We start from the raw sequence: 25,674 nt of genomic DNA, 5'->3' as shown, positions 1-25,674 counted from the left end.
AAGTACAAGGACCGCTACTTCGATGCAGACAAGAAACAGGGTTTACATGAAATGTTAGACACAGCTGGACAAGATGGGAACGGACACAGCGACAGTCCACAACGAGAAAGAGGACCCACGACAGAAAAGGCCACAGACAGAGCTGAAACATCACTGCTTGACATGTATGATGAAAACCTAGTTGAGAATGAAACGACTGAACAAATGAACAATGAAACAGCACAGCAAGTAAGTGAAAGAAATAGGTTTTGATTATGTTTTACTGGTAATGGGGACATACGTAAATGCCAACAAAATTACTTTTTGGTCAGTGTGTGTGTGTGTGTGTCAACTATTTAACTGTACTAGAATAGTTGAAAGGCCTCTAAAATTTTAAATATCGGTCATCGGTATTTGTTTTTTTGGCGAGGAAAATATTGGTATCGGCCAAAAATGTCATATCGGTGCATCCCTACTGTTTATTATCCATCCTGTTGCCTAGTCACTTTATCCCTACATATGTAAATATCTACCGCAATGCCCTTGTTTACCTACACATTGACCTGGTACTGGTACCATATGTACACAGACAAGATATGCTTACTCATTGTTTATTTAGTCCTTGTGTTATTATTTTTTTGATTATTTGTCTTTGCATTGTTAGGACAGGCCCGTATGTAACCATTTCACTGTTAGTCTACACCTGTTGTTTACGAAGCATGTGACAAATAAACATTTGATTGATTTAATATTAAATCATAACTTAGATCAACATCAAACATCCGGATAAATTGTCCTAATCAACAAACCATACAAATGGTCTGGGCCGTGACATCCAATTATGGGGCTAACAGGTTCGGTCTTGATTTAAAATAATGAACCGGGTTCAATAGAGGGCTGTGACAAAAACAGTATCGCAATATTTTTTCCTTGGCAAAAATGAAAACACGAAGCAGACTGTACTCTCCGTTCCTTTAAAACCCTGCTGTATGTAAAATATTGTGTGCTATAGCTTGGAAAATAAATCAAGAGCCGCTTTGTTTTCTGGGACAAGGAATGGGGATGTAGCCTATTACAGTTACCTCTTGAGCCATGCACTTTAGATAAACACCCCCGACCTCTGTTTTCCAGCCCCAAATCAATGACATGCTTTTAGGCTTTCAAATTGTTCCTGATAAATGCTGTGTGATAACAGATACCTGGCACCAGAAACAGAGGCTTTTTGGTTAGAGCCTGACTGACATTGGCAGGAATGACACGACTCTCTGACGTCGCCTTCTAAGTTCTGACATCACCCTGTGACATTATCATTATGAACCGTGACTCTATGATGTCAGGGGTCAGGGGGAATGGGTGGGAGGAGCATCCTGGCCGCAGAGAGGGACTCACTAAGTCTTGTTTTCCCAGCAATTTCCTGCCTGGCCCTGCCCTCTTCCTGTCTTTAGTGTAGAGTCACAGTCCGTCTAGGAAGAGTTACACTGGACTTACTAGGACTGTTTGTGTCTGGCAGTTGAGTCACAACAGCATTTAATGGGTTGTCCCAAGAAGTACTTGGGGCGTCTGTCTGCAGTGTTGTTTACTGGCTGAGAACCATATTGTCTTTACTTATAGTCTAGTAGGCAGGTGTTTGGGTTTTTACACCCATGAGCATGTGGATTGGATAGTTTTCTAGAGCCTAATGACCAACATGACTGATGTCATTGAGTTAGCCAGGCGTGTGTAAAGCCAATTAAGCATAGTGTTTTTCAACCTCATGGTAAACACCTAGGCCTAACACTGGTGAAGAATCTAACACAGGACAACTGGTTTCTCAACTCTTTTGAACTGTAGAGTGTAGAAAATCATTGTACCATCTAAACCGCTGTGAAATAGATTTTCCAGAATCAAAAATCTAGTATTTTCAGCTGTTTGAAGCTGGTGTACACAAAAAAGGCAACAAAAAAAACAAACCTTAATAACGGGAAGCATAGAAAGTGCATATACACTGCTCAAAAAAATAAAGGGAACACTTAAACAACACAATGTAACTCCAAGTCAATCACACTTCTGTGATATCAAACTGTCCACTTAGGAAGCACCACTGATTGACAATAAATTTCACATGCTGTTGTGCAAATGGAATAGACAAAAGGTGGAAATTATAGGCAATTAGCAAGACACCCCCAATAAAGGAGTGATTCTGCAGGTGGTGACCACAGACCACTTCTCAGTTCCTATGCTTCCTGGCTGATGTTTTGGTCACTTTTGAATGCTGGCGGTGCTCTCACTCTAGTGGTAGCATGAGACGGAGTCTACAACCCACACAAGTGGCTCAGGTAGTGCAGCTCATCCAGGATGGCACATCAATGCAAGCTGTTGCAAGAAGGTTTGCTGTGTCTGTCAGCGTAGTGTCCAGAGCATGGAGGCGCTACCAGGAGACAGGCTAGTACATCAGGAGACGTGGAGGAGGCCGTAGGAGGGCAACAACCCAGCAGCAGTACCGCTACCACCGCCTTTGTGCAAGGCGGAGCACTGCCAGAGCCCTGCAAAATGACCTCCAGCAGGCCACAAATGTGCATGTGTTTGCTCAAACGGTCAGAAACAGACTCCATGAGGGTGGTATGAGGGCCCGACGTCCACAGGTGGGGGTTGTGCTTACAGCCCAACACCGTGCAGGACGTTTGGCATTTGCCCGAGAACACCAAGATTGGCAAATTCGCCACTGGCGCCCTGTGCTCTTCACAGATGAAAGCAGGTTCACACTGAGCACATGAGCACATGTGACAGACGTGACAGAGTCTGGAGACGCCGTGGAGAACGTTCTGCTGCCTGCAACATCCTCCAGCATGACCGGTTTGGCGGTGGGTCAGTCATGGTGTGGGGTGGCATTTCTTTGTGGGGCCGCACAGCCCTCCATGTGCTCGCCAGAGGTAGCCTGACTGCCATTAGGTACCGAGATGAGATCCTCAGACCCCTTGTGAGACCATATGCTGACACATGCACATTTGTGGCCTGCTGGAGGTCATTTTGCAGGGCTCTGGCAGTGCTCCGCCTTGCACAAAGGCGGAGGTAGCGGTCCTGCTGCTGGGTTGTTGCCCTCCTACGGCCTCCTCCACGTCTCCTGATGTACTGGCCTGTCTCCTGGTAGCGCCTCCATGCTCTGGACACTACGCTGACAGACACAGCAAACCGTCTTGCCACAGCTCGCATTGATGTGCCATCCTGGATGAGCTGCACTACCTGAGCCACTTGTGTGGGCTGTAGACTCCGTCTCATGCTACCACTAGAGTGAGAGCACCGCCAGCATTCAAAAGTGACCAAAACATCAGCCAGGAAGCATAGGAACTGAGAAGTGGTCTGTGGTCACCACCTGCAGAATCACTCCTTTATTGGGGGTGTCTTGCTAATTGCCTATAATTTCCACCTTTTGTCTATTCCATTTGCACAACAGCATGTGAAATGTATTGTCAATCAGTGTTGCTTCCTAAGTGGACAGTTTGATTTCACAGAAGTGTGATTGACTTGGAATTACATTGTGTTGTTTAAGTGTTCCCTTTATTTTTTTGAGCAGTGTAGAACAGATCAACCGCTTCATGTACTTGTTTTCAATGAGAATGACAGATCTATAACACATTTCTATGTGAATTTTGTCAGGTCGTCTAAAAAGTTACATATATATTGCAGGTTACTTATGAAGCTTTATGACCAGACTCTGAGCTCGTCTTTCCACACTCCACTGAACTGCAGCTCTGAGGAGAATGTCAAGCCTGGGCAGTGCAAAGCAAATTACTTCAGGGAGACACAAACACGTTAATCAGTCCCCACCCAGCCCCACCCTAGTTTTCAAATCATGACATGTCGAATCAAAACTAGGCCTTGTACTCAATGTACTACATAAGCTCTCATTCTGGTGGCAAGGAAAGCAGTTAGCGCTAGCAATGCCCTTTGACAGGACAAAGTGAAGGATCAGACAGATTTGTAACATTACCACTGTGACCTTCAATTGTTGTCTAAGTGGTGTTATGTCCTAGTTAACACTAATCCATTTTTTTTTATGCACACCTCGCTGATGTAAAGGAAGTTGAAAGGGCAGAGCACCTGACACACACAAGCCATAACCAACACTACAACAGAGGTCTCCTAAACCGTGTTCATGTACAGTACTGTCTGGCAGGCTGGGAGAAAGTTACACATGGCTAAATTACAGCTTAAAAACACAGATGCAGGACAAGCCTACAGCACTGCTGCTGCTAACAAAGGATCACTTGACCTGTTAACCCATCTTTAGGAGAGGATAGGAGCTTTCACTTTGGCAGTTATGGGAATAAAGAGATTAACGACATGAGGGGGGGGGGGGGGGGGGGGGAATCACAACAGCACTAGAACAGTTTGATGAGACAGAGAGACAGACATGCAGATAGCCTAGTGCAGCCAAACTCAACGGGCGGAAAGCGGGTCAATACGGACCAGACAACACATTTTGTTACATCAAAAAATATATATATATATAAATTATTTTTGGACAGCTTTATAAAAAAATATTTTTAAATCAACCGGGCGCTGCGGCCTCGCTAACTCAGCAACCTCTCTCTCGAAGCAACGCCCACATTTACTAGTGCCACGTCTAATCCAAACGTGGTTATATGCAAATACAAGAGGCCACTTCTTACCCAATCACATCAATCCAAATATCCTCTGCAGAAGCTTGGGACAAGCAAGCAGAATGAAACAGAAAGATTTGACTGAGTCCGCAGCCCTCGTGAAAAGTGCCAATGTTAAGCGCCATTATGACAGCAGGCATAGTCATTTCGATCAAACGTATCCCCTGAACACGGAAGTGAGAACAAACAAGATTAACCAACTCAAATTCCAATATGAGAGGTCCACCAAAGTCCTTGTCAATTCTCTGACAATCCAACAACGTGCAATGAGTGTTTACTGAGGATAGCTTGGGTTTTGGGAAAAGATTTTCAGACACTGAGATGGTAAAATAATATTTGTGAAGGTGCTGACACCTTGCTTGAAGGTAAACAAAAAGATGAGCTCTGGGAAAAGATCAAACAGATCCCACTGTCAGATTCCACAGCAATGAGGAGAAGTGAAATACTAGCTGAATATTTAACTTTACAACGTTCAGGCCATTCAGAGATTCAGCATGCATTTCGTTAGCTGTGGACAAACAGATAACACTGACAAACAAACACTGACAATAACCAGCTTCTGGTGTTTGTCAGAGTTTATAACAAAACAAAGAAGGAATTCTGTGAGGAGCTGTTGGGCTTAACAAATCTAGAAGCACACACATGGGGAGAGGATATCCATGATGCCATCAAAGGGATGCCGACGAAAAGGTGGATAGATCTGAAGTCAGTGGTCCCATCACCACAGATGGAGCTCCAGCCATGATAGGAAGAGGGAGGGGACTGGTTGCACGTTTGAAAGAGGACCACCCTGACCTGACATCATAACACTGCATTATCCATCAATCTGTCCTGTGTGCCAGTCTGGGAAAAGAGTATTCTTAAGTCATGACAACGATGATGAAACTGATCAACTTTTTGAGAGCAACAGCATCCCAACCAAACTGCCTGATACGAGGCATTCTGAGAGGCCAATGCCAGTTGATGACTTACTACTGCACAACAATATCAAATGGCTCAGCAAAAGCAGGGTTTTGGAATGCTTTTGGGCCATTAGGGAGGGAATCAAAGCTTTCTTATCAGAGCAAAAGAGTGACAAGGCAACTCAGTTTTTGGAAGATGAGAAGACGAAAACAGTTGCATTTTTGACAGACATTACATCACACCTTATTCAACTGAATGTTAAGCTGCAGGAACGGGACAACACCGTGTGTGATATGATAACAGCAGTCCGGACTTTCCAGAAGAAATTTGAGTTTTTCAAGAATGATCTCTAGGGAACATTTGTCCACTTCCCAATCTTCTCGTATAAATGCAGGGAGACAAAGACGTTACCAACCATGTTGATTTCATCCAGAAGCTGATGGATAACTTCAAGGCTCGCTTTGATGACATCACTGTTGGACGAGAGCTGCTGCTGCTCATCCCCAGAACCCTTTATTGGTCACAAATGTGACAAAGTTGTCAGAAGAAACAAAAACAGATCTTCAGATGGGTAGATGCTGCATCACTGCAAAAGGGAGTTGATTGAGTTGCAAGAAAATGTGTCTTTGAAGGAGTAGGCTGGTGATTGTGACCCTGTCACTTTCTGGGAAATGATGGTGCCTGCAGCCAATGTCCCTGTTCTCAAGAAACTGGCACTATACATCCTGACCATGTTTGGCTCCACATACAGCTGTGAATCAGCCTTCCCCAAAATTGTTTTAATTTAACTAGGCAAGTTAGTTAAGAACAAATTCTTATTTACAATGACGGCCTACCCCGGCCAAGCCCTAACAACGCTAGGCCAATTGTACGCTGCCCTATGGGACTCCCAATCACGGCCGGTTGTGATACAGCCTGGAATCAAACCAGGGTCTGTAGTGACACCTCTAGCACTGAGATGCAGGGCCTTAGACCGCTGTGCCTAACTTTTTGAACTTTATTCAAAACAAATACCGCACCAGGCTCACCAATGAACACCTGCACCAGTGTCTCAGAGTTGCTTTCACACCATTTGTGGCAAAGTTCAAAGTATTGGCAGGAGACAAAGTGTAATTTCTCTCATTGATGCAAGGGCAAGGCTCAGAGTGACACATGAATATTGCATGGCCCACAGTGACATTTTGTGCATTCAGATTATTATTTTCGGGTGAACTCTCCTTTGTTCTCCAGAAAACATGCACTTTATTTAATTTATATATTTTTTTATTCAAGGGCCATGTGCAATGGTTCACAGTGAACTTTTTGCATAGACAATTAAGCATCCGCCTTTATTCTTCAGCAATGTTGCACATGTTTACATTCAAAATAAAGTTGTAATAAATTCAAATTCTTAGTCTCATTTAATGTACATTTTATATAACAACATGTTCGCTAAATCGTAGACGACTACGTTTGTTACTACGTCGTAACACAGCGCCAATAACGGATGAAATTCATCCGGACTTTTGCCACCTAGGAAATGTCACTGGACCTTCTCAAATAGTAGTTGAGTACCCCTGGCCTAGGCAGGGGGATGGGGGAGAAAGAGAGGGGGGAGCGAGAGAGAACGAAAGAGAGGGACAGAAAGAGAGTAGTCTCATTGTCTGGAGTGACTGCAGTGTGTGGTGGCAGAACAAACAAACAGGAGAGAGAGAAAAGAGACAAGGTGGCGCTCAAACTTCCAATGACACTCCTGTTTTGGATTTGGACGTTATGGCCAAATCTCATTTGGCAACTGCTCTTATGGTCGATCTGACTCTACCAAGTCAACCAGAAATGTTTTTAGCCACAAAGCTGTACGGCTAGGTTCAAACTATCTAGAGCAGTGACCTAAAGGGACCCACCACTGGGTCCTGACCCATCATCTGAGAAACACTGACAGGTTTGAAATATACTGTCAGCGTAATTCCCTGTGGGTGTAGCTCCATGTGTATGCTGACTAGTGCATGGCTGCAAGAGTGTGCATCCAGTTTGGACCGCGGGCATGAAATTAAGCAAATTAGTCTACAAAAAGAAATGTGCATACAAAACCACCCATGAAACAAATTACTTTAGTGTCACCAGCCACAATATTAGCAACAGTGTCAAATGAGTAATATGTAACCTTGTCATCAGCTGTTGCAACCAGATGACATATCCTGCTAGCTTCAGAATGCTATAGCTTTATAAGATTAGCCTGTGCAGTTTACCAAAATTGACTTTCGGGGTTTAAAGCTAGCAGCAATCTAGTCCATACATAACTGTTTGCAAGTTCTCACGGGCAATAGGCCCTGCTATGTGCAAATTAACCTAATGGGAATAGTAGCTACAGTATTGGGTACAGTCTGTGCTTGTTGTTGAACATTACTTGCGCTTGAACTGTCAAAGCTATCTTGAGTGGCCTAGCAGTAGCAAGCAGTTTTTCGATCAGTTTCGTGGTCTGTCTGCGAAAGTTGTCTTTCTCTCCCCCTTTCTTTGACAGTCGAAGACTCAAACCCACCTCTTCTGCAGATTTTCTGAGCGATTTCTCCCGTTCATACTGGGTAACAAGTTGTTCGTTGTCTTCTTTTAGGAGCTCCAACTCAACTTCGTGCTCCTGGTTCTCCGCGAACACCGCGTCCAAGTTCTCCAACACCGCGACGACGAGCGGCATGAGTTCTTTCACAACGTCCTCGTCGTACTGACCGATCAACCGTTCAAACTCCCGGTAAATGGAGCTCGCCAGACCAGACACCCGTTCGGACATCATCGCCGAACTACCAGAGTCGTCCTGGTAGAGAACTCCATCGTCCAACTCCATGTTCTTGCTTCCTTTTCTTCTCGCAAACTAAGGTTAGCAGGTTAGCCGAGGAAAAAGCTACTTGAGAAAACCTGCCAGCAGCAACCTGCCTTATCCTTATTTGTGAAGCGAGCCCAAATAGTGTCCCTTAAATATAGCTAACTGAGCTACCGTTAGCTACTTTTTTTAACGAGAAAAGGAAACGACGTTAAACAAGTTGCAGTCCCTTTCTCCTATGGAAGGTTGACTTATAAGGGGGTTAAAAAGAAAAGTCTCTACTTGGCTCCGGGTTTCTAGTTAGTTCTCCTCCCGACTTCCCAACAGATGAGCTTCTGTGTTCTTGTTGACGACTGGCCCGTCACGCTGACGTCACATGCTATAAGAGGGCTGGGAGGGATCTAGGGAAGAAAATGTACGGGTAATCCGTTTGAAGTGTTTTTCATTCAATAGCACTGTCCACATCAATATTGTTAACTCTAATTTGCCAACTTTATTCAATGTGCCTCATCACTGTACTGTTGCTTTATTAACTCAACAGGTAGTCTCTTAAAATTGCTTGGGGACTTTGCAAATATTTCGTAAATAATGTACACTACCGATCAAAAGTTTTAGGACACCTACTCATTCAAGGGTTTTCCTCAATTTTTTGACAATTTTCTACATTGTAGAATAATAGTGAATACATTTAAACTATGAAATTATACATATGGAATCATGTAGTAGCCAAAAGTGTTCAACAAATCAAAATATATTTTATATTTGAGATTCTTCAAAGAGCCACCCTTTGCCTTGATGACAGCTTTGCACACTCTTAGGATTCTTAACCAGCTTCATAAGGTAGTCACCTGGAATATATTTCAATTAACAGGTGTGCCTTCTTAATAAAAGTTAATTTGTGGAATTTCTTTCCTTCTTAATGCGTTTGAGCCAATCAGTTGTGTTGTGACAAGGTGGGGGGTGGGTATACAGAAGATAGAGCTATTTGGTAAAAGACCAAGTCCATATTATGGCAAGAACAACTCAAATAAGCAACGAGAAACGACAGTCCATCATAACTTTAAGACAGAAGGTCAGTCAATAAGGAGAATTAAGAACTTTTAATGTTTCTTCAAGTGCAGTTGCAAAAACCATCAAGCGCAATGATGAAACTGGCTCTGATGAGGACCGCCACAGGAATGGAAGACCCAGAGTTACCTCTGCTGCAGAAGATAAGTTCATTAGTTACCAGCCTCAGAAATTGCGGCCCAAATAAATGCTTCACAGAGTTCAAGTAACAGACGCATCTAAACATCAACTGTTCAGAGGAGACTGTGTGAATCAGGCCTTCATGGTCGGTGTGTTGCAAAGAAACCACTACTAAAGGACACCAATAAGAAGATACTTGCTTGGACCAAGAAACACGACCAATGGACATTAGACCGGTGGAAATTTGTCCTTTGGTCTGATGAGTCCAAATTTGCGATTTTTGGTTCTAACCGCCGTGTCTTTGTGAGACACGGTGTGGGTGAAGATGATCTCCTTATGTGTATTTCCCACCGTAAAGCATGACGGAGGTGTTATGGTGTGGGGGTGCTTTGCTGGTGATACTGTCAGCATGGCTACCACAGCATTCTGCAGCGATACGCCATCCCATTTGGTTTGGGCTTAGTGGGACTATCATTCGTTTTTCAACAGGACATTGATCCAACACACCTCCAGGCTGTGTAGGGGCTATTTGACCAATGAGAGTGATGGTGTGCTGCATCAGATGACCTGGCCTCCACAATCCCCTGACCTCAACCAAATTGAGACGGTTTGGAATGAGTTGGACCGCAGAATGAAGGAAAAGCAGCCAGCAAGTGCTCAGCATGTGGGAACTCCTTCAAGACTGTTGGAAAAGCATTCCAGGTGAAGCTGGTTAAGAGAATGCCAAGAGTGTGCAAAGCTGTCATCAAGGCAAAGGGTGGCTCTTTGAAGAATCTCAAATATAAAATATTTTGATTTGTTTAACACTTTTTGGTTACAACATGATTCCATATGTGTTATTTCATAGTTGTCTTCACTATTATTCTACAATGTAGAAAATAGTAAAAAAAATAAAGAAAAATCCTTGAATGAGTAGGTGTGTACAAACTTTTGACTGGTAGTGTAAGTAAACCAGCCTCCAAATACACAAATAACTGCAGTGACTATTGACAAGTTTATTTGTATGATGAGTCTCATCACAAATACAGGATTCAAGACATAAACCATTACTTTGACTTTCGTTTTTCAATGTTTAATTACCTTATAAAGTATGTATATGGCATGTTAACAGAACATGTGTCATGAAACTGGAGTCATTTAGGCTACCTGATATCACCTAGAAGTTGTTTTCATGCCAATTAACTAATTTGTTTGCATATATGGGGCAAAACAAACTGGTCAAGCATTGGTGAGACTTGTTGATCTGCGATGCATAGGCCAATAAGGCCCTGATTTTTGAGTAGGTAGAAATGTCCCCTTAACACTGATACAAGGTCAGATATTGCTCTTCACCCACCCTAAGGAGTGGGGGGGGGGGGGTCATCTGATCTTAGATCTGTGGTCCAGGACAACTTCTACCTCAAGCAATTTCAAAGTCTTAGACATTCAACACAAGACAAAGCACAGTTACATAATCAAAAAATAATCTCAAAACCAGCAGCCAAAAAAAACAACTAAAGAAAATAAAATCTGAATGTACACTTTTGAAATTACAGTAACACTGCAATGCTATCTAAGTATGTGCACAGAGCACAATGGATGATAAGGACACAATGACAGTTCATGGAATTACTCAAAAGATAGCAATAACCAATGAAATGGCAACAAATGTTTACTACATAAATAAATAATCAAATAACAACCCCCTTTCCAAAGGCCTAATGAGAAAGACAGTCCTGCACAGTCCTTTAATCGAGGAGTCCAATTGTCTTGTCCCTTTGTCTTCGCTGTTGAGTATCCTGGTCATGGAGTAGGGACAAATCAGGGACAGAAACTGTGGGGGGGGGGGGGGGGGGGGGTTGAGACGGGGTGGGAAGAGATGAAACTGGAACCAAAGGACTGGGGACAGCCTTGCAACAGACAGTCAGGCTCGCTCTGTCCAGGTGTGTGTATGTGTGTAGCAGTGTGACTCAGATGACGTTGAGGTGGCTGTTGCTAAGCGACGAGGGGCAGATGTTGAAGGGTCTGTCCTGTGTCATACTGTGGAGTGATCGGAGTACAGCATCAGGCATGTGGTCGGCGATCATCCTAGGACTGATGAGAACACTCCGGAACGCTGTCTCACTGGACCACTCCGCCCGGTAACGCACCTGGGAAAAACAGGACCTGGAGAAGCGATGAAGGAGGGAAAGAAGAGAAAGAAAAAGTGGAAAACTCAATGACAAAGGCAGACATGGGTGTAATGTATTTTGTGTGTGTGTGTGTGTGTGTGTGTGTGTGTGTGTGTGCGTGCGTGCGTGCGTGCGTGTTGTGTCATACACACCTCCGTGATGGGCCGTCCTCTGTAATGTGCAGTATACGTCCCGGTAAATAAAGTGGCAGGTGGGCGCAGTGTACCGGAGAGTCCTCGGAAGCCAGGCTGTGATAGGATGAGGAGCCACGAATCAGTGTCTCCTCCCCCAGGAGCGGCTGGCTTAGTTCCTCCTCCCTTCTGTCCATCTCAGTAGGGAAGTCATCAGGATCTCCCCCAAACAACTCATACCAACAGCCCTGGAGTAGGATACGGTACTGAGGTAGAGGGGGAGAAAGAGAAGTCATCAGGGTCCCTCTCCAAAGTTAGGATTCTGCCCAACTTATTTGATTCATAAACTCAATTTGGATTAGAATTTTAATGTTCTCACCTTGGGCTTATTGCAATTAGAAACCATTTTTAATATTCTCCTTTTCAAGTCCTCCATGTTGGGATAACTCAACCTGAGAGATGGAAGTGGAGAAGAGAAAGGAAAAATGAATGAAATCAGTGCTTTCATCAAAACACAGAACAAGCACTTGAACTCCAACTCAGAGAGGAGAGCGAGAGGGAGAGAGAAAAGAGTGAGAGGGCGGGAGAGTTGCTCTCATTTTCTATGTGCCTGTAATAAGGGGGCAGATCCTAAATATAGCGTCTCCATCGTTCAGAGTCAGGAATAGCCTCTACACCACAGCACTTTCACATTCAGACTCAGAAACCAGGACTTTCCACTTGAGTTGACACACTGACACATGAATATAACAAGAGTTTCCGAATCCCTATCCCGGTCCACTGTGTGTACTAGTATAATAATGTGTAATAGTGAGAAACTCATTAATAGAACACAGTTTGTTTCAGGGGAACCTTTTGTCTGAGATAAACATGGGAGTACAGAGCACATGACAGGAGGAGGGGGGCATCTCAGTCTAAAGTGGCTCCTCACCTTGGCACCAAGTCCTTGCCCAACACCACAGACACCACAAAGTCTTTGGAATATTCCGCCAGGGCTTTACTGCAGAGGGAGCACAAAGGGAAATGAATTTGAATAATACTAAGTACATTACATAAACTTAAATCATCACTTGATGTAATGCTAGGCATTAATTATTTGAATGTGTGTGTTGGTACCTCATAAGTCCCCCTGGTGGAGAGAAAGCATAACACTGTAGGGTGGGGAAGGAGCTACGTAATAGAATGGCCAGGAGAGAGGCTGTACCCCCTCCAAGACTGTGGCCTGTGATGACTAGCTTGTACTCCTGAAAACACACACACAGTTAGGGCTTCTAAGGTTACAAGAAATGTACTTTTTCGGAGAGAGGACAGGTAAGGAGACTTACAGGTGCGATGGTGAAAGCCTGGTTTAGAATGCCATCGTTGAGGAGCTTCTTATAGATGTAGCCGGCTGCCTGAGACATGCCCTGTGAAACACAGAGGTTACAGCTCCTATCTACAAATAAATAATGCTCTGATAGAAATTCATAGAAATGTAAATTCAATAGATGAAGTAATGTGACTATTCTATCCACCTTGTGAGCATAGCATGTTCCTGACACTCCCTCTACTGGGAGGTTCTCACAGTCTGCAGACAGGTCAGTCAGCAAATCCTACACAGAAATGTACATGAGTGAGAGAGAGAGAGAGAGCAATAGATAGATAGGTGGAACGGAGTGATGGAGGAGTCTCACCCGGAGTGACAGTGTTCCTCTGATAGCCACCAATACTGCCTCTCTCTTATGGTCCAGAGCCACAAAGAATGGAATTTCATAGATCTGGAACACACAGGGTTACATTTCATCAGTAGAGAATTCAGTACTGGCCAAAGGTAGCAAACTAATTTGGGAATAGGATCTCACTTGAGATTCGCCCTGAGTCAAAGTACCTGGTTGTGAAAGCTAACGTAGATGAAGTCTCTGTACTGTAGGCCGGTGCTGTGGAGGATGGAGGAGAAATGGCAGCCCATGTTGTCTCCTCCGACAATGTCATACTCAGCAGACTGGGTCTTACAGCTGAAACACACAGTAGATGGGCATATAAGTATTTACAGTGCCTATGTAGGTATGCTTGTGTTTTTGTTTATGTAGTTATTTAATACACTGGTGTCCACTCCTCTAGATATTGCTGTTAATAAATAGAGGCCAAATTAGTTTCACTCCCCAGCTCAAAAATCGAGAAGGATGAGCACGTTAAATTAGAGGTGTAACAGTCTTACCAGTTCCCACTGAGTTTGCAGGCTCCAGTGAGTGGGTTGGAGTAGACATACATGGGCCAGCCATACGCTGCTATAGCAAATTGCATACAGTGGGCTGCCTTCTCCAGCTCTGCCTCAAGATCCTCCGCCTGCAGAGCACACACACAAATAGTAATTGATTAATTTAATGACTCACTGATTATTTTTGGACGGATTGACAGACTTATTGACTGACTCCAGTACTTACGATAGGTGATGAGGGGCTGTGAGGCAGGACTTCGTCTGGATCCCTACACTGCTCCTTCTTATCCTGCTCCTGATGTAGCAGAGCCAGACCCACTGCGATGTCACTGGGAACCAGGTCTGTATCCTAACACAATGAAAACATGATTAGTTAAAAAAATACTTTAGTCTCACACTGACCGACAAGATGTACACAGACACACCCTGTTTCCCTTACTCACCGAGAAGAATCCGCTGACTAGCTGAGCTATGCTGGAGAAGGCAGCTCTGTGGCTCTCATCCTGAGGCAGGCAGCAGCAGAGGAGCCTCAGCCTGCTCTCCCACACCCTGACAGCCACGGAGCGGGCGGTGGACAGGAGCTGGGAGCCCTCACTGCTCTCCAGGTCCCTTACCCCTAGCTGCTCCTGGGACGGAGGCCCAGGAAGGCGGCTGCCCAGCGGGTCGAACACAAACAGCACTCCCACCCCTGTGGACAGCAGCAGGATCCAACTGCCAGGGAGGGAGATGAATGTTTCACACAATGTAAACTGCCAATGTACTGTATATTCAGGTAGGATGTAGGCCTATATGGGCGATTCCTCACGAAACTAGAACAAAACAGGACCGTGATGTTTTGGATTTTCACAAAATGTAATCTATAGAAGGGTCCTTTGTAGGAAGGATTGTTGACATACACTGAGTGTTCTTTCCATGACAAAGACTGACCAGGTGAATCCAGGTGAAAGCAGTGCTTGTAGTCCATGCCCGGACGAATTCAGACTGTTCTGGAGGGCAAAAGGCCGTGCAACTAAATATTAGGAAGTGTATTAGAGCGGCGCACAATTGGCTCAGCGTCGTCCGGTCTAGATTAAAGTTTGGCCGGGGTAGGCCGTCATTCTAAAATAATAATTTGTTCTTAGCTGACTTGCCTAATTAAATAAAGGTTAAATAAATATTTTTTTTAGAGAAGTCAAATTAATGGGCTGCTGCACAGTCACTATGGGAGCTCTTTCTAGAGCACCAGGTTAAGTTGTGCATAAAATACTCGTTCAACCATTTAGAGACTTTAAAAAGTAAGAAATCTGTGATTATTGAACAAATCTGTGAGTTCTCATTTGAATTATCTTGCCATATCTAATTAATGTATACAACGCTGCTTTCCATGATGTGTTACTATACTGAACAAAAATTAGAAACGCAACCATTTCAAATATTTTACTGTGTTACAATTCATAAAAGGAAATCAGTCAAGTGAAATAAAATCATTATGTCCTAATCTATGGATTGAACATGACTGGGAATACAGACATGCATCCGTTGGCCACAGATAACCGATAAGGTAGGAGCGTGGATCAGAAAACCAGTCAGTATCTGGTGTGACCACCATTTGCCTTATTTATCTCCTTCACATAGAGTTTATCAGGCTGTTGATTGTGGCCTGTGGAATGTTGTTCCACTCCTCTTCAATGGCTGTGAGAAGTTGCTGGATATTTGTGGAAACTCGAACACGCCAATCCAGAGCATCCCAAACATGCTCAATGAGTGACATGTCTGGTGAGTATGTGTAGATAAAATACTTTAGGTTTTCAATATAGTACAAACTCTTTCTGAATATCGTTTATTGATTTGGACACAAACTGTGTTTTGACATAGGGCTATTATCAATATGTCTTGTTAACAGGAAGCAGCGAAAGCATCATTTTCAACTTAAGTTTTAGGTATATAAATAAACCTTTCAACATACATTTCCAATGGTATTGTACTTAATCTGGTAAAAACTGCTGAATGAGTAAAAACGTCCTTGATGATATACCATAAAAATCACCAAAACAGGTTTGCCCTGCCTAAAATATGACGTTTGTATCTTAAAGCATAATTGAGAAATAATTCATTTAATTTACCCAGGTCTCCTTTAAGACAGCATAATGTTTCATCTGTATGTGCTATAAAGCAAAAATGTGTGTCATGAAGCTTTACCGCTTGCTCTGTAATATGAGTAGTATTTTGATTGATAAAAAAATGAATATTGAAGAATATAAACATGAATATTCAAAATATACCATTCTTAGATTGTCACATTTTAAAATATATGGTTTAACATAACATACTCTACAGGCATATCAAAGTTCCAGAGTGGGATCTCTACTAGATGTAGAGTTATGATCCAATTTATAAGTGTTACCATAGCGAATTTTTAAATGGATTCAAATTGGTCGCCCTCTGCTGGTGTTTTTGTTTTTTTTAAGTAAAAAAAACAAAAAAACTTAGGGGGTGGATCAGCTTTAATATTGCGGATAGATTGTTGCTTCCATCAATGTAATTGTCTGCATCAATTCCAATCCCCCATATATTTTGGGGGTAAATATATACACTTCCGTACACTTAGAAATGTCCTTGTTTTTGAAAGAACATCAAATTAAATCAGAAATACAGTGTAGACATTGTTAATGTTGTAAATGACTATTGTAGCTGGAAACGGCTGATTACTAATGGAATATCTACATAGGTGTACAGAGGCCCATTATCAGCAACCATCACTCCTGTGTTCAAATGGCACGTTGAGTTAGCTAATCCAAGTTGATCATTTTAAAAGGCTAATTAATAATTAGAAAACCCTTTTGCAATTATGTTAGCACAGCTGAAAACTGTGGTCCTGATTAAAGAAGCAATAAAACTGGCCTTCTTTAGACTAGTTGAGTAACTGGAGCGTCAGCATTTCTGGGTTTGATTACAGGCTCAAAATGTCCAGAAACAAAGAACTTTCTTCTGAAACTCGTCAGTCTATTCTTGTTCTGAGAAACGAAGGCTATTCCATGCGAGAAAAAACTGAAGATCTAGTACAACGCTGTGTACTACTCCCTTCACAGAACAGCGCAAACTGGCTCTAACCAGAATAGAAAGAGTGGGAGGCCCCGATGCACAACTGAGCAAGAGGACAAGTACATTAGTGTCTAGTTTGAGAAACAGACACCTCACAAGTCCTCAACTGGAAGCTTCATTAAATTGTACCCGCAAAACACCAGACTCCATTTTGCTCCTGCCTTCCTATAGGCAGAGACTCAAACAGGATGTACCCGGGATAAGGACTATTCAACGCTGGTCTGACCAATCGGAATCCACGCTTCAAGATTGTTTTGATCACGCGGACTGGGACATGTTCCGGGTAGCCTCAGAGAATAATATCGACGTATACGCCGATTCGGTGGGTGAGTTGATAAGGAAGTGCACAGGAGATGTTGTACCCACTGACTATTACAACCTACCCTAACCAGAAATCGTGGATAGATGACGGCATACGCGCAAAATTGAAAGCGCGAACCACCGCATTTAACCATGGAAAGGTGACTGGGAATATGGCAAATACAAAACAGTGTAGTTATTCCCTCCGCAAGGCAATCAAACAAGCGAAATGTCAGTATAGGGGCAAAGTGGAGTCGCAATTCAACAGCTCAGACACAAGACGTATGTGGCAAGGTCTACAGACAATCACGGACTACAAAAAGAAAACCAGCCACATCACGGACACCGACGTCTTGCTTCCAAACAAACTAAGCACCTTCTTTGCCCGCTTTGAGGATAATATAGTGCCACCGACGCAGCCCGCTACCAAAGACTGTGGGCTCTCCTATTCTGTGGCCGACGTGAGTAAGACATTTAAACGTGTTAAGCCTCGCAAGGCTGCCCCCAGGTGGTGAAGGTAGGAAACATCTCCACTTCGCTGATCCTCAACACTGGGGCCCCCACAAGGGTGCATTCTCAGCCCCCTCCTGTACTCCCTGTTTACCCATGACTGCGTGGCAATGCACGCCTCCAACTCAATCATCAAGTTTGCAGACGACACTACAGTGGTAGGCTTGATTACCAACAACGACGAGAGAGCCTTCAGGGAGGTGGTGAGGGCCCTCGGAGTGTGGTGTCAGGAAAACAACCTCTCACTCAAAGTCAACAAAACAAAGGAGATGATCATGGACTTCAGGAAACAGCAGAGGAAGCAGCCCCTTATCCACATCAACGGGACAGTAGTGGAGAAGGTGAAAAGTTACGTTCCTCGGCGTACACACCACAGACAAACTGAAATGGTCCACCCACACAGACAGTGTGGTGAAGAAGGCGCAACAGCTGGGCATGCACCCTTGTGGGGCCCCAGTGTTGAGGATCAGCAAAGTGGAGATGTTGTTTCCTAGCGTCATAGGGCGGCGCACAGGGTTTGGCCGGGGTAGGCCGCCATTATAAATGAGAATTTGTTCTTAACTAACTTGCCTAGTTAAAGGTTAAATCATTATTTTATTTTTTTTAAATAATTCAACCTCAGGTGGCTGAAGAAATTTGGCTTGTCACCTAGAACCCTCAAACTTCTACAGATGCACAATTGAGAGCATCCTGTCAGGCTGTATCACCGCCTGGTACGGCAACTGCAATGACCACAACCGCAAGGCTCTCCAGAGGGTGGTGCGGTCTGCAGAACGCATCACCGGGAGCAAATTACCTGCCCTCCAGGACACCTACAGCACCCAACGTCACAGGAAGGCTAAAAAGACCATTAAGGACAACAACCCTGCCTGTTAACCCCGCTCCAGAAGGAGAGGTCAGTACAGGTGCATCAAAGTGGGGACCGAGAGACTGAAAAAAAGCTTCTATCTCAAGGCCATCAGACTGTTAAACAGCAACCACTAACACAGAGGCTGCTGCCTACATACAGACTTGATATCATTGACCACTTAAAAACATTTACATACAGTTGAAGTCAGAAGTTTACATACACCTTAACCAAATACATTTAAACTCAGTTTTTCACAATTCCTGACATTTAATCCTAGTAAGAATTCCCTGTCTTAGGTCAGTTAGGATCACCACTTTATTTTAAGGATGTGAAATGTCAGAATAATAAGAGAGAATAATTTATTTAAGCTTTTATTTCTTTCATCACATTCCCAGTGGGTCAGAAGTTTACATACACTCAATTAGTATTTGGTAGCATTGCCTTTAAATTGTTTAACTTGGGTCAAACATTTTATGTAGCCTTCCACAAGCTTCCCACAATAAGTTGGGTGAATTTTGGCCCATTCCTCCTGACAGAGCTGGTGTAACCCAGTCAGGTTTGTAGGCTGCCTTGCTCGCACATGCTTTTTCAGTTCTGCCCATAAATTGTCCATGGTATTGAGGTCAGGGCTTTGTGATGGCCACTCCAATACCTTGACTTTGTTGTCCTTAAGCCATTTTGCCACAACTTTGGAAGTATGCTTGGGGTCATTGTCCATTTGGAAGACCAATTTGCGACCAAGCTTTAACTTCCTGACTGATGTCTTGAGAAGTTGCTTAAATAAATCCAAATAATTTTCCTTCCTCATGATACCATCTATTTTGTGAAGTGACCAGTCCCTCCTGCAGCAAAGCACCCCCACAACATGATGCTGCCACCCCCGTGCTTCACGGTTGGGATGGTGTTCTTTGGCTTGCAAGCCTCCCCCTTTTTCCTCCAAACATAACGATGGTCATTTTGGCCAAACAGTTCTATTTTTGTTTCATCAAACCAGAGGACATTTCTCCAAAAAGTACGATCTTTGTCCCCATGTGCAGTTGCAAACCGTAGTCTGGCTTTTTATGGCGGTTTTGGAGCAGTGGCTTCTTCCTTGCTGAGCAGCCTTTCACGATATGTCGATATAGGACTCGTTTTACTGTGGATATAGATACTTTTGTACCTGTTTCCTCCAGCATTTTCACAAGGGCCTTTGCTGTTGTTGAATTGATTTGCACTTTTCACACCAAAGCACATTCATCTCTAGGAGACAGAACACGTCTCCTTCCTGAGCGGTATGATGATTGCGTGGTACCATGGAGTTTATACTTGCGTACTACTGTTTGTACAGATGAACGTGGTACCTTCGGGCGTTTGGAAATTGCTCCCAAGGATGAGCCAGACTTGGAGGTCTACTATTCTTTCCTGAGGTCTTGGCTGATTTCTTTTGATTTTCCCATATCAAGCAAAGAGGCACTGAGTTTGAAGGTAGGCCTTGAAATACATCCACAGTTACACCTCCAATTAACTCAAATGACGTCAATTAGCCTATCAGAAGCAACTTAGTGTATGTAAACTTCTGACCCACTGGAATTGTGATACAGTGAATTATAAGTGAAATAATCTGTCTGTAAACAATTGTTGGGAAAATGACTTGTGTCATGCACAAAGTAGATGTCCTAACCGACTTGCCAAAACTATAGTTTGTTGACAAGAAATTTGTGGAGTGGTTGAAAAACTAGTTTTAATGACTCCAACCTAGGTGTATGTAAACTTCCGACTTCAACTGTATCTTGCATTACTCATCTCATATGTATATACTGTATTTTATACCATCTACTGCATCTTGCCTATGCTGCTCGGTCATTGCTCATCCATACATTTATAAACTCAGCAAAAAAAGAAACTTCCTGTGTCAACTGCTTTTATTTTCAGCAAACTTAACATGTGTAAATATTTGTATGAACATAAGATTCAACAACTGAGACAAACTGAACAAGTTCCACAGACATGTGACTAACAGAAATTGAATAATGTGTCCCTGGACAAGGGGGGGGGAGGGTGTCAAAACCAAAAGTAAGACAGTTTCTGGTTTCCGGCCACCCGCTGCATTTAGTACTGCAGTGCATCTCCTCCTCATGGGCTGCACCAAATTTGCCAGTTCTTGCTGTGAGATGTTACCCCACTCTTCCACCAACATTTCTGGGGGGAATGGCCCTAGCCCTCAACCTCCGATCCAACAGGTCCCAGACGTGGTCAATGGGATTGAGATCCGGCTCTTTGCTGGCCATGGCAGAACACTGACATTCCTGTCTTGCAGGAAATCACGCACAGAACGAACAGTATGGCTGGTGGCATTGTCATGCTGGAGGGTCATGTCAGGATGAGCATGCAGGAAGGGTACCACAAGAGGGAGGAGGATGTCTTCCCTGTAACGCACAGCATTGAGATTACCTGCAATGACAACAAGCTCAGTCCGAGGATGCTATGACACACCGCCCCAGACCATGACGGATCCTCCCCCTTTAAAAACCGATCCCGATCCCGCTCCAGAGTACAGGCCTCGGTGTAACGCACATTACAATAAACGCAAATACGACGATCAACACTGGTGAGACAAACCCGCGACTCGTCAGTGAAGAGCACTTTTGCCAGTCCTGTCTGGTCCAGTGACGGTGGGTTTGTGCCCATAGGCGATGCTGTTGCCGGTGATGTCTGGTGAGGACCTGCCTTACAACAGGCCTACCAAGCCCTCGGTCCAGCCTCTCTCAGCCTATTGCGGACAGTCTGAGCACTAATGAGGGATTGTGCGTTCCTGGTGTAACTCGGGCAGTTGTTGTTGCCATCCTGTACCTGTCCCGCAGGTGTGATGTTTCAAATGTACCGATCCTGTGCAGGTGTTGTTACACGTGGTCTGCCACTGCGAGGACGATTAGCTGTCCATCCTGTCTCCCTGTAGCGCTGTCTTAGGCGTCTCACAGTACGGCCATTGCAATTTATTGCCCTGGCTATATCTGCAGTCCTCATGTCTCCTTGCAGTATGCCTAAGGCACGTTCACGCAGATGAGCAGGGACCCTGGGCATCTTTCTTTTGGTGTTTTTCAGAGTTGGTAGAAAGGCCTCTTTAGTGTCCTAAGTTTTCATAACTGTGACCTTAATTGCCTTAAAGCTGTTAGTGTCTTAACGACCGTTCATGTTCATTAATTGTTTATGGTTCATTGAACAAGCATGGGAAACAGTGTTAAAAACCCTTTACAATGAAGATCTGTGAAGTTATTTGGATTTTTACGAATTATCTTTGAAAAACAGGGTCCTAAAAATGGGGCGTTTTTTTTTGCTGAGTTGATGTATATATTCTTATTCCATTCCTTAGATTTGTGTGTATTAGGTAGTTGTTGTGGAATTGTTAGATTACTTGTTAGATATTGCTTCACTGTTGGAACTAGAAGCACAAGCATTTCGCAACACTCGCAATAACATCTGCTGTGTGTTGGTGACCAATGAAAATATGATTTGATACATGTAAATGGAGGGCTGTGATTGCCTACTATACAAATGTCTCTGTATAAAATGGTCCATAAAAATTTGCAGAAATCGCACTTTGATATGCTCGTAGAGTATATTATGTTCAACAATATGAAATATGTTCCTAATCAAAAATGGTATATTATCAATATTTATGTTTAGATTTTTCAATATTCATATATTAATGTAAGGACATTGTTATTGAAATCAAAATATTACTCATAATACAGAGAAAGTGGTAAAGCTTCATATGACACCAATTTTCATTTGTAGCACATACAGATGAAACATTATGGAGTCAAAAAAGGTCCCTTCTATGGATTAAATTTCATGAAAATCCCCAAAATCATACCACAGTATACGTACAGGACAAAACATTCTTCCCACCCACCTGGCGACCACTGCAGCAATGACGGCCCCCACCTCAGCAGGCTCACAGCCCCGGCTGTCATCAGACACCCAGATAGCACCCAGGATGGCCCAGATCAGCTCAGGGACATACAGTATCGCCCGCACATACACCAGCACCGGGATGGAGCGTCGCGGGCCCGGGTTTGTGATGGTCCCTGGGGAAACAGAGACAATCAGAGATGTTGACAACGTAAAACTCTGAGTCATGGTGAAGAGGAAGATTATGTCATTAGATTGTGCACTGAATATATTACTATAAATGGTAAACAAAAGAAATTACTAAAATATATCACACCAATTCTAAACCCAATGTATAATACAGTAAATTAATGTAAATTCCTTTCATCACGTCATAACAGTAAAAGTGTGCAAGATTCACCTTGAGCGCTGACGTAGACGATGGCACATAAAGACAGGATGATGAAAGCCAACAGGACCAGTAAAACCACCAGGTAGCTGTGTAGAACTCTCCCACCAGAACAGTCAAACTTCCCCTTATGGAGAGTGTACAGAGCCAGCGTCCCGATCCACCTGTAGGGCAGTGAAGAGATACAGCATGAATGATTCTATTTTTTTTTTAGATCATTAAAACACATCAAAGCAATACCTGGGGTGTAATCATTAGTCCAAACACTTACAAAACAGAACAAGAGTTTCTATTGGACAAATTCCGTTGGGACCCTCCCGTTTCTCTCCTTTTGCTTAACGTTTTGCAACATATCCGGCATAATGAATACACCCCAATAGAGGTCAGTGCAGCAACCTTTACCAGGTTGTGGGTTGGGCACAGCAGGGAGGATGCTTGTATAATAAATACAAGTGAAATACAAACAATGAGAGAATACTGAGTGTGGGATCTATGTAGCTACGACTACGTTTACAGCACGTGGTATAATATAACAACAGCTATGCATCATCCCTCCCTTTGCTTTGAATATCGTTCCATTAATGTTGAGCTCACTTACCATAGAACCCTGACGAACAGCTCAAAAGAGCCGGAGAAGACCAGATCGTCGCTTGCGATGCCCCATCGCCGACCAAACGCTATCATTCCAGGCATGACAAATAGCTACACTACAATCAGTCAGTGACGAGAGAAATAACCTTACCTATCTAGCTAACTTGACAACGTTCTGATTTGTTATCTTTCGGAGAAGCAATACTGCTTTTTTAAGATGGCCATTTCGCAACACCTTCGATCGTGAAATTACTGTTATTGCCGTAAAAGGGAAGGTAGTTACTTTGTTGCCATTTGCTTTCGTCGAATGTAGGCTAACGCTCTTTGCTAGCTATTAGATAGAACCTCTTGGCTAGCTAGCATGTCCCCTCAATAAGAGCCCGTGTATAACTAAATGACCGCACACTTGTTCACAATCTAATTGTAATGTCACAGATTTGTACAAATAAAAAAATAAACAATTATTTATTTTGCTTCGTTGAATTCGATTTGCTACGTTAGCTAGCAAGGAGTGGGCTGACGATACCATTGCTATTGCGCACCATCTTCACCGGTCATTTAATTCCTGGTATATTCCTGGAAGCCATCGTCAACAACATGGGTTTACATATTTATCTGAGGAAAATAAAAACTCCCCAATATAATGAATATAGGTAGCAGGCTGCCAGTACAGTACAGAAGCAAACAAAGCTGCTCGAAGTGTTTTGTTTTCTTCTGGTGATTGTGTCTATTTAAAAAAAACCTGTCGAACGATGTGCTGTGAAAATAAAGTTCCGCTTCTCGTTTCGTTATCAGTTGCTTCCACTGTTTTGTGGTCTAGGCCAAGACAATTCAAAAAATACTTGATTGTAACATTAATATTGTTTTAATTATTAAAAAGCCCTAATAATATAGAATCGGATCATTGAATATGTTGATTAATCCCATGAACATCTGTATGTGGAAAAATTCCAATCTGTTTTTTCGCCTGCAATACACCAGCACCAAGATGGAGCGCTGGGCCCGGATTATTGATGGATGGTCCCTGAGGAAACGAAGACAATCAGAGATGAGTTACATGTTGACGATGTAAAACTCTTTAAATACATGGTGAAGAAGAGGGTTGTTATTATGTTATGATAACCAGACCTTTTTAATCGCACTGAATATATTACTATGAGTAGGGGCGCAACTTTAACTAGGAACATGTCCCCCCACATTCTGAAATTGCATTTTTGTCACCCCCAGTTGTATAATTTGAATGTGATACAAAACGAGGCAACGATGTGCTGTAGGACCATTGTTGATAAAATGTTTACTGGAGACGGGAGATCAAGTGGAGACATAGGACGAGGTGGATATTTGTATAATAAGGCAGGTTTATTCAAGTGCAAAAATATCAGGCAAAGCGTGCAGCACGGCTCCTTCTGTCTGATTCATATGGAATCGTCAGGAAAAGAGACAGTCTAATCAGTTTGTACAGGTTATATAGGCAACACGCAAAGTAGGTTGATCTTGTAGTCTGGCCTTCCGATTGGTCGATCTGGGTCTTGGGTAGTCCTGGTCAGGCCTGGTGTCAACGTTCCATTGGTTCCTGAGATAGTTCTTTGTTTTGTGCTCCAACCTTGAGTTGTGTGTGTCTGTGGTTGTCATGGGGAGGGGAGTTGTGTGTGTCTGTGGTTGGTGTCTTAATGAGTCCAGCATATGTCCAAGAGAAATGAGGAGTATGTGTATTTTGTTTAAAAGATGGCTTATGTTGAAAAGTTGTTATTACTAGTTTCCAGTATCTATTACAATTTCTTACACCATGCAGACGCCTCCGAGCGGTCAGGTAGGCTGTTTGGAGTGTTTATCCGATTTAATAAAAATATATAATAATGTATGCCCCCCCACCCCACTTCTAAAACCAAAGTTGCACCACTGACTATGAGTGGTAAACAACAAAATGTGGTAAATGATTTTAGAGCCATTGCAGATGCCAAACAGTTCTCTGTCCTTGTACTCTTGGATTTAAGTGCTGTATTCAACACTGTTGACCATGATGTCCTTCTGGACAGACTGGAGAGGTTGGTTGGCCTCTCCAGTCCAGTTCTAAATTGGTT

General features: G+C 43.3%; 2 protein-coding genes across 4 annotated transcripts in view; both read right to left on the bottom strand.

Annotated features, from left to right (window-relative positions):
- LOC129828998 (C-Jun-amino-terminal kinase-interacting protein 4-like) overlaps nucleotides 1–8,664 on the bottom strand; it is a 53,402-nt gene extending 44,738 nt beyond the window's left edge. For all 3 annotated transcript variants that reach the window (XM_055890379.1, XM_055890380.1, XM_055890381.1), the window contains exon 1: nucleotides 8,041–8,664. In XM_055890379.1, the coding sequence (XP_055746354.1) occupies nucleotides 8,041–8,340 (300 nt within the window). In that variant the 5' untranslated portion in view covers nucleotides 8,341–8,664. The remainder of the gene's footprint in view (nucleotides 1–8,040) is intronic.
- A 2,663-nt stretch (nucleotides 8,665–11,327) lies between these two features.
- Nucleotides 11,328–24,573, bottom strand: daglb (diacylglycerol lipase, beta). Its single transcript, XM_055890378.1, has 15 exons — nucleotides 23,601–24,573; nucleotides 23,015–23,166; nucleotides 22,616–22,790; nucleotides 14,426–14,693; nucleotides 14,209–14,331; nucleotides 13,983–14,110; nucleotides 13,653–13,779; nucleotides 13,459–13,542; nucleotides 13,300–13,377; nucleotides 13,111–13,191; nucleotides 12,902–13,029; nucleotides 12,717–12,785; nucleotides 12,165–12,237; nucleotides 11,807–12,051; nucleotides 11,328–11,649 (listed from the first exon to the last, which is right to left on the bottom strand). Exons 1-15 carry the CDS (start codon nucleotides 23,693–23,695, stop codon nucleotides 11,454–11,456), a joined length of 2,022 nt encoding a protein of 673 aa, XP_055746353.1. The 5' UTR covers nucleotides 23,696–24,573; the 3' UTR covers nucleotides 11,328–11,453.
- Between the last annotated feature and the right edge of the window lie 1,101 nt (nucleotides 24,574–25,674).

Source organism: Salvelinus fontinalis, chromosome 30 (genome assembly GCF_029448725.1).
Source record: "Salvelinus fontinalis isolate EN_2023a chromosome 30, ASM2944872v1, whole genome shotgun sequence".
In the NCBI taxonomy this organism is placed as follows: Eukaryota; Metazoa; Chordata; class Actinopteri; order Salmoniformes; family Salmonidae; genus Salvelinus; species Salvelinus fontinalis.
This window is presented reverse-complemented; position numbering and strand designations above follow the sequence as displayed.

Coding starts and splice junctions, on each gene's coding strand:
- daglb (XM_055890378.1), bottom strand. CDS start 23,695: ATGCCTGGAATGATAGCGTTTGGTCGGCGATGGGGCATCGCAAGCGAC. Junction 13,543..13,652: donor ACGTTAGCTTTCACAACCAG/GTACTTTGACTC, acceptor TGTGTGTTCCAG/ATCTATGAAATTCCATTCTT. Junction 12,238..12,716: donor GGCAAGGACTTGGTGCCAAG/GTGAGGAGCCAC, acceptor TCCATCTCTCAG/GTTGAGTTATCCCAACATGG.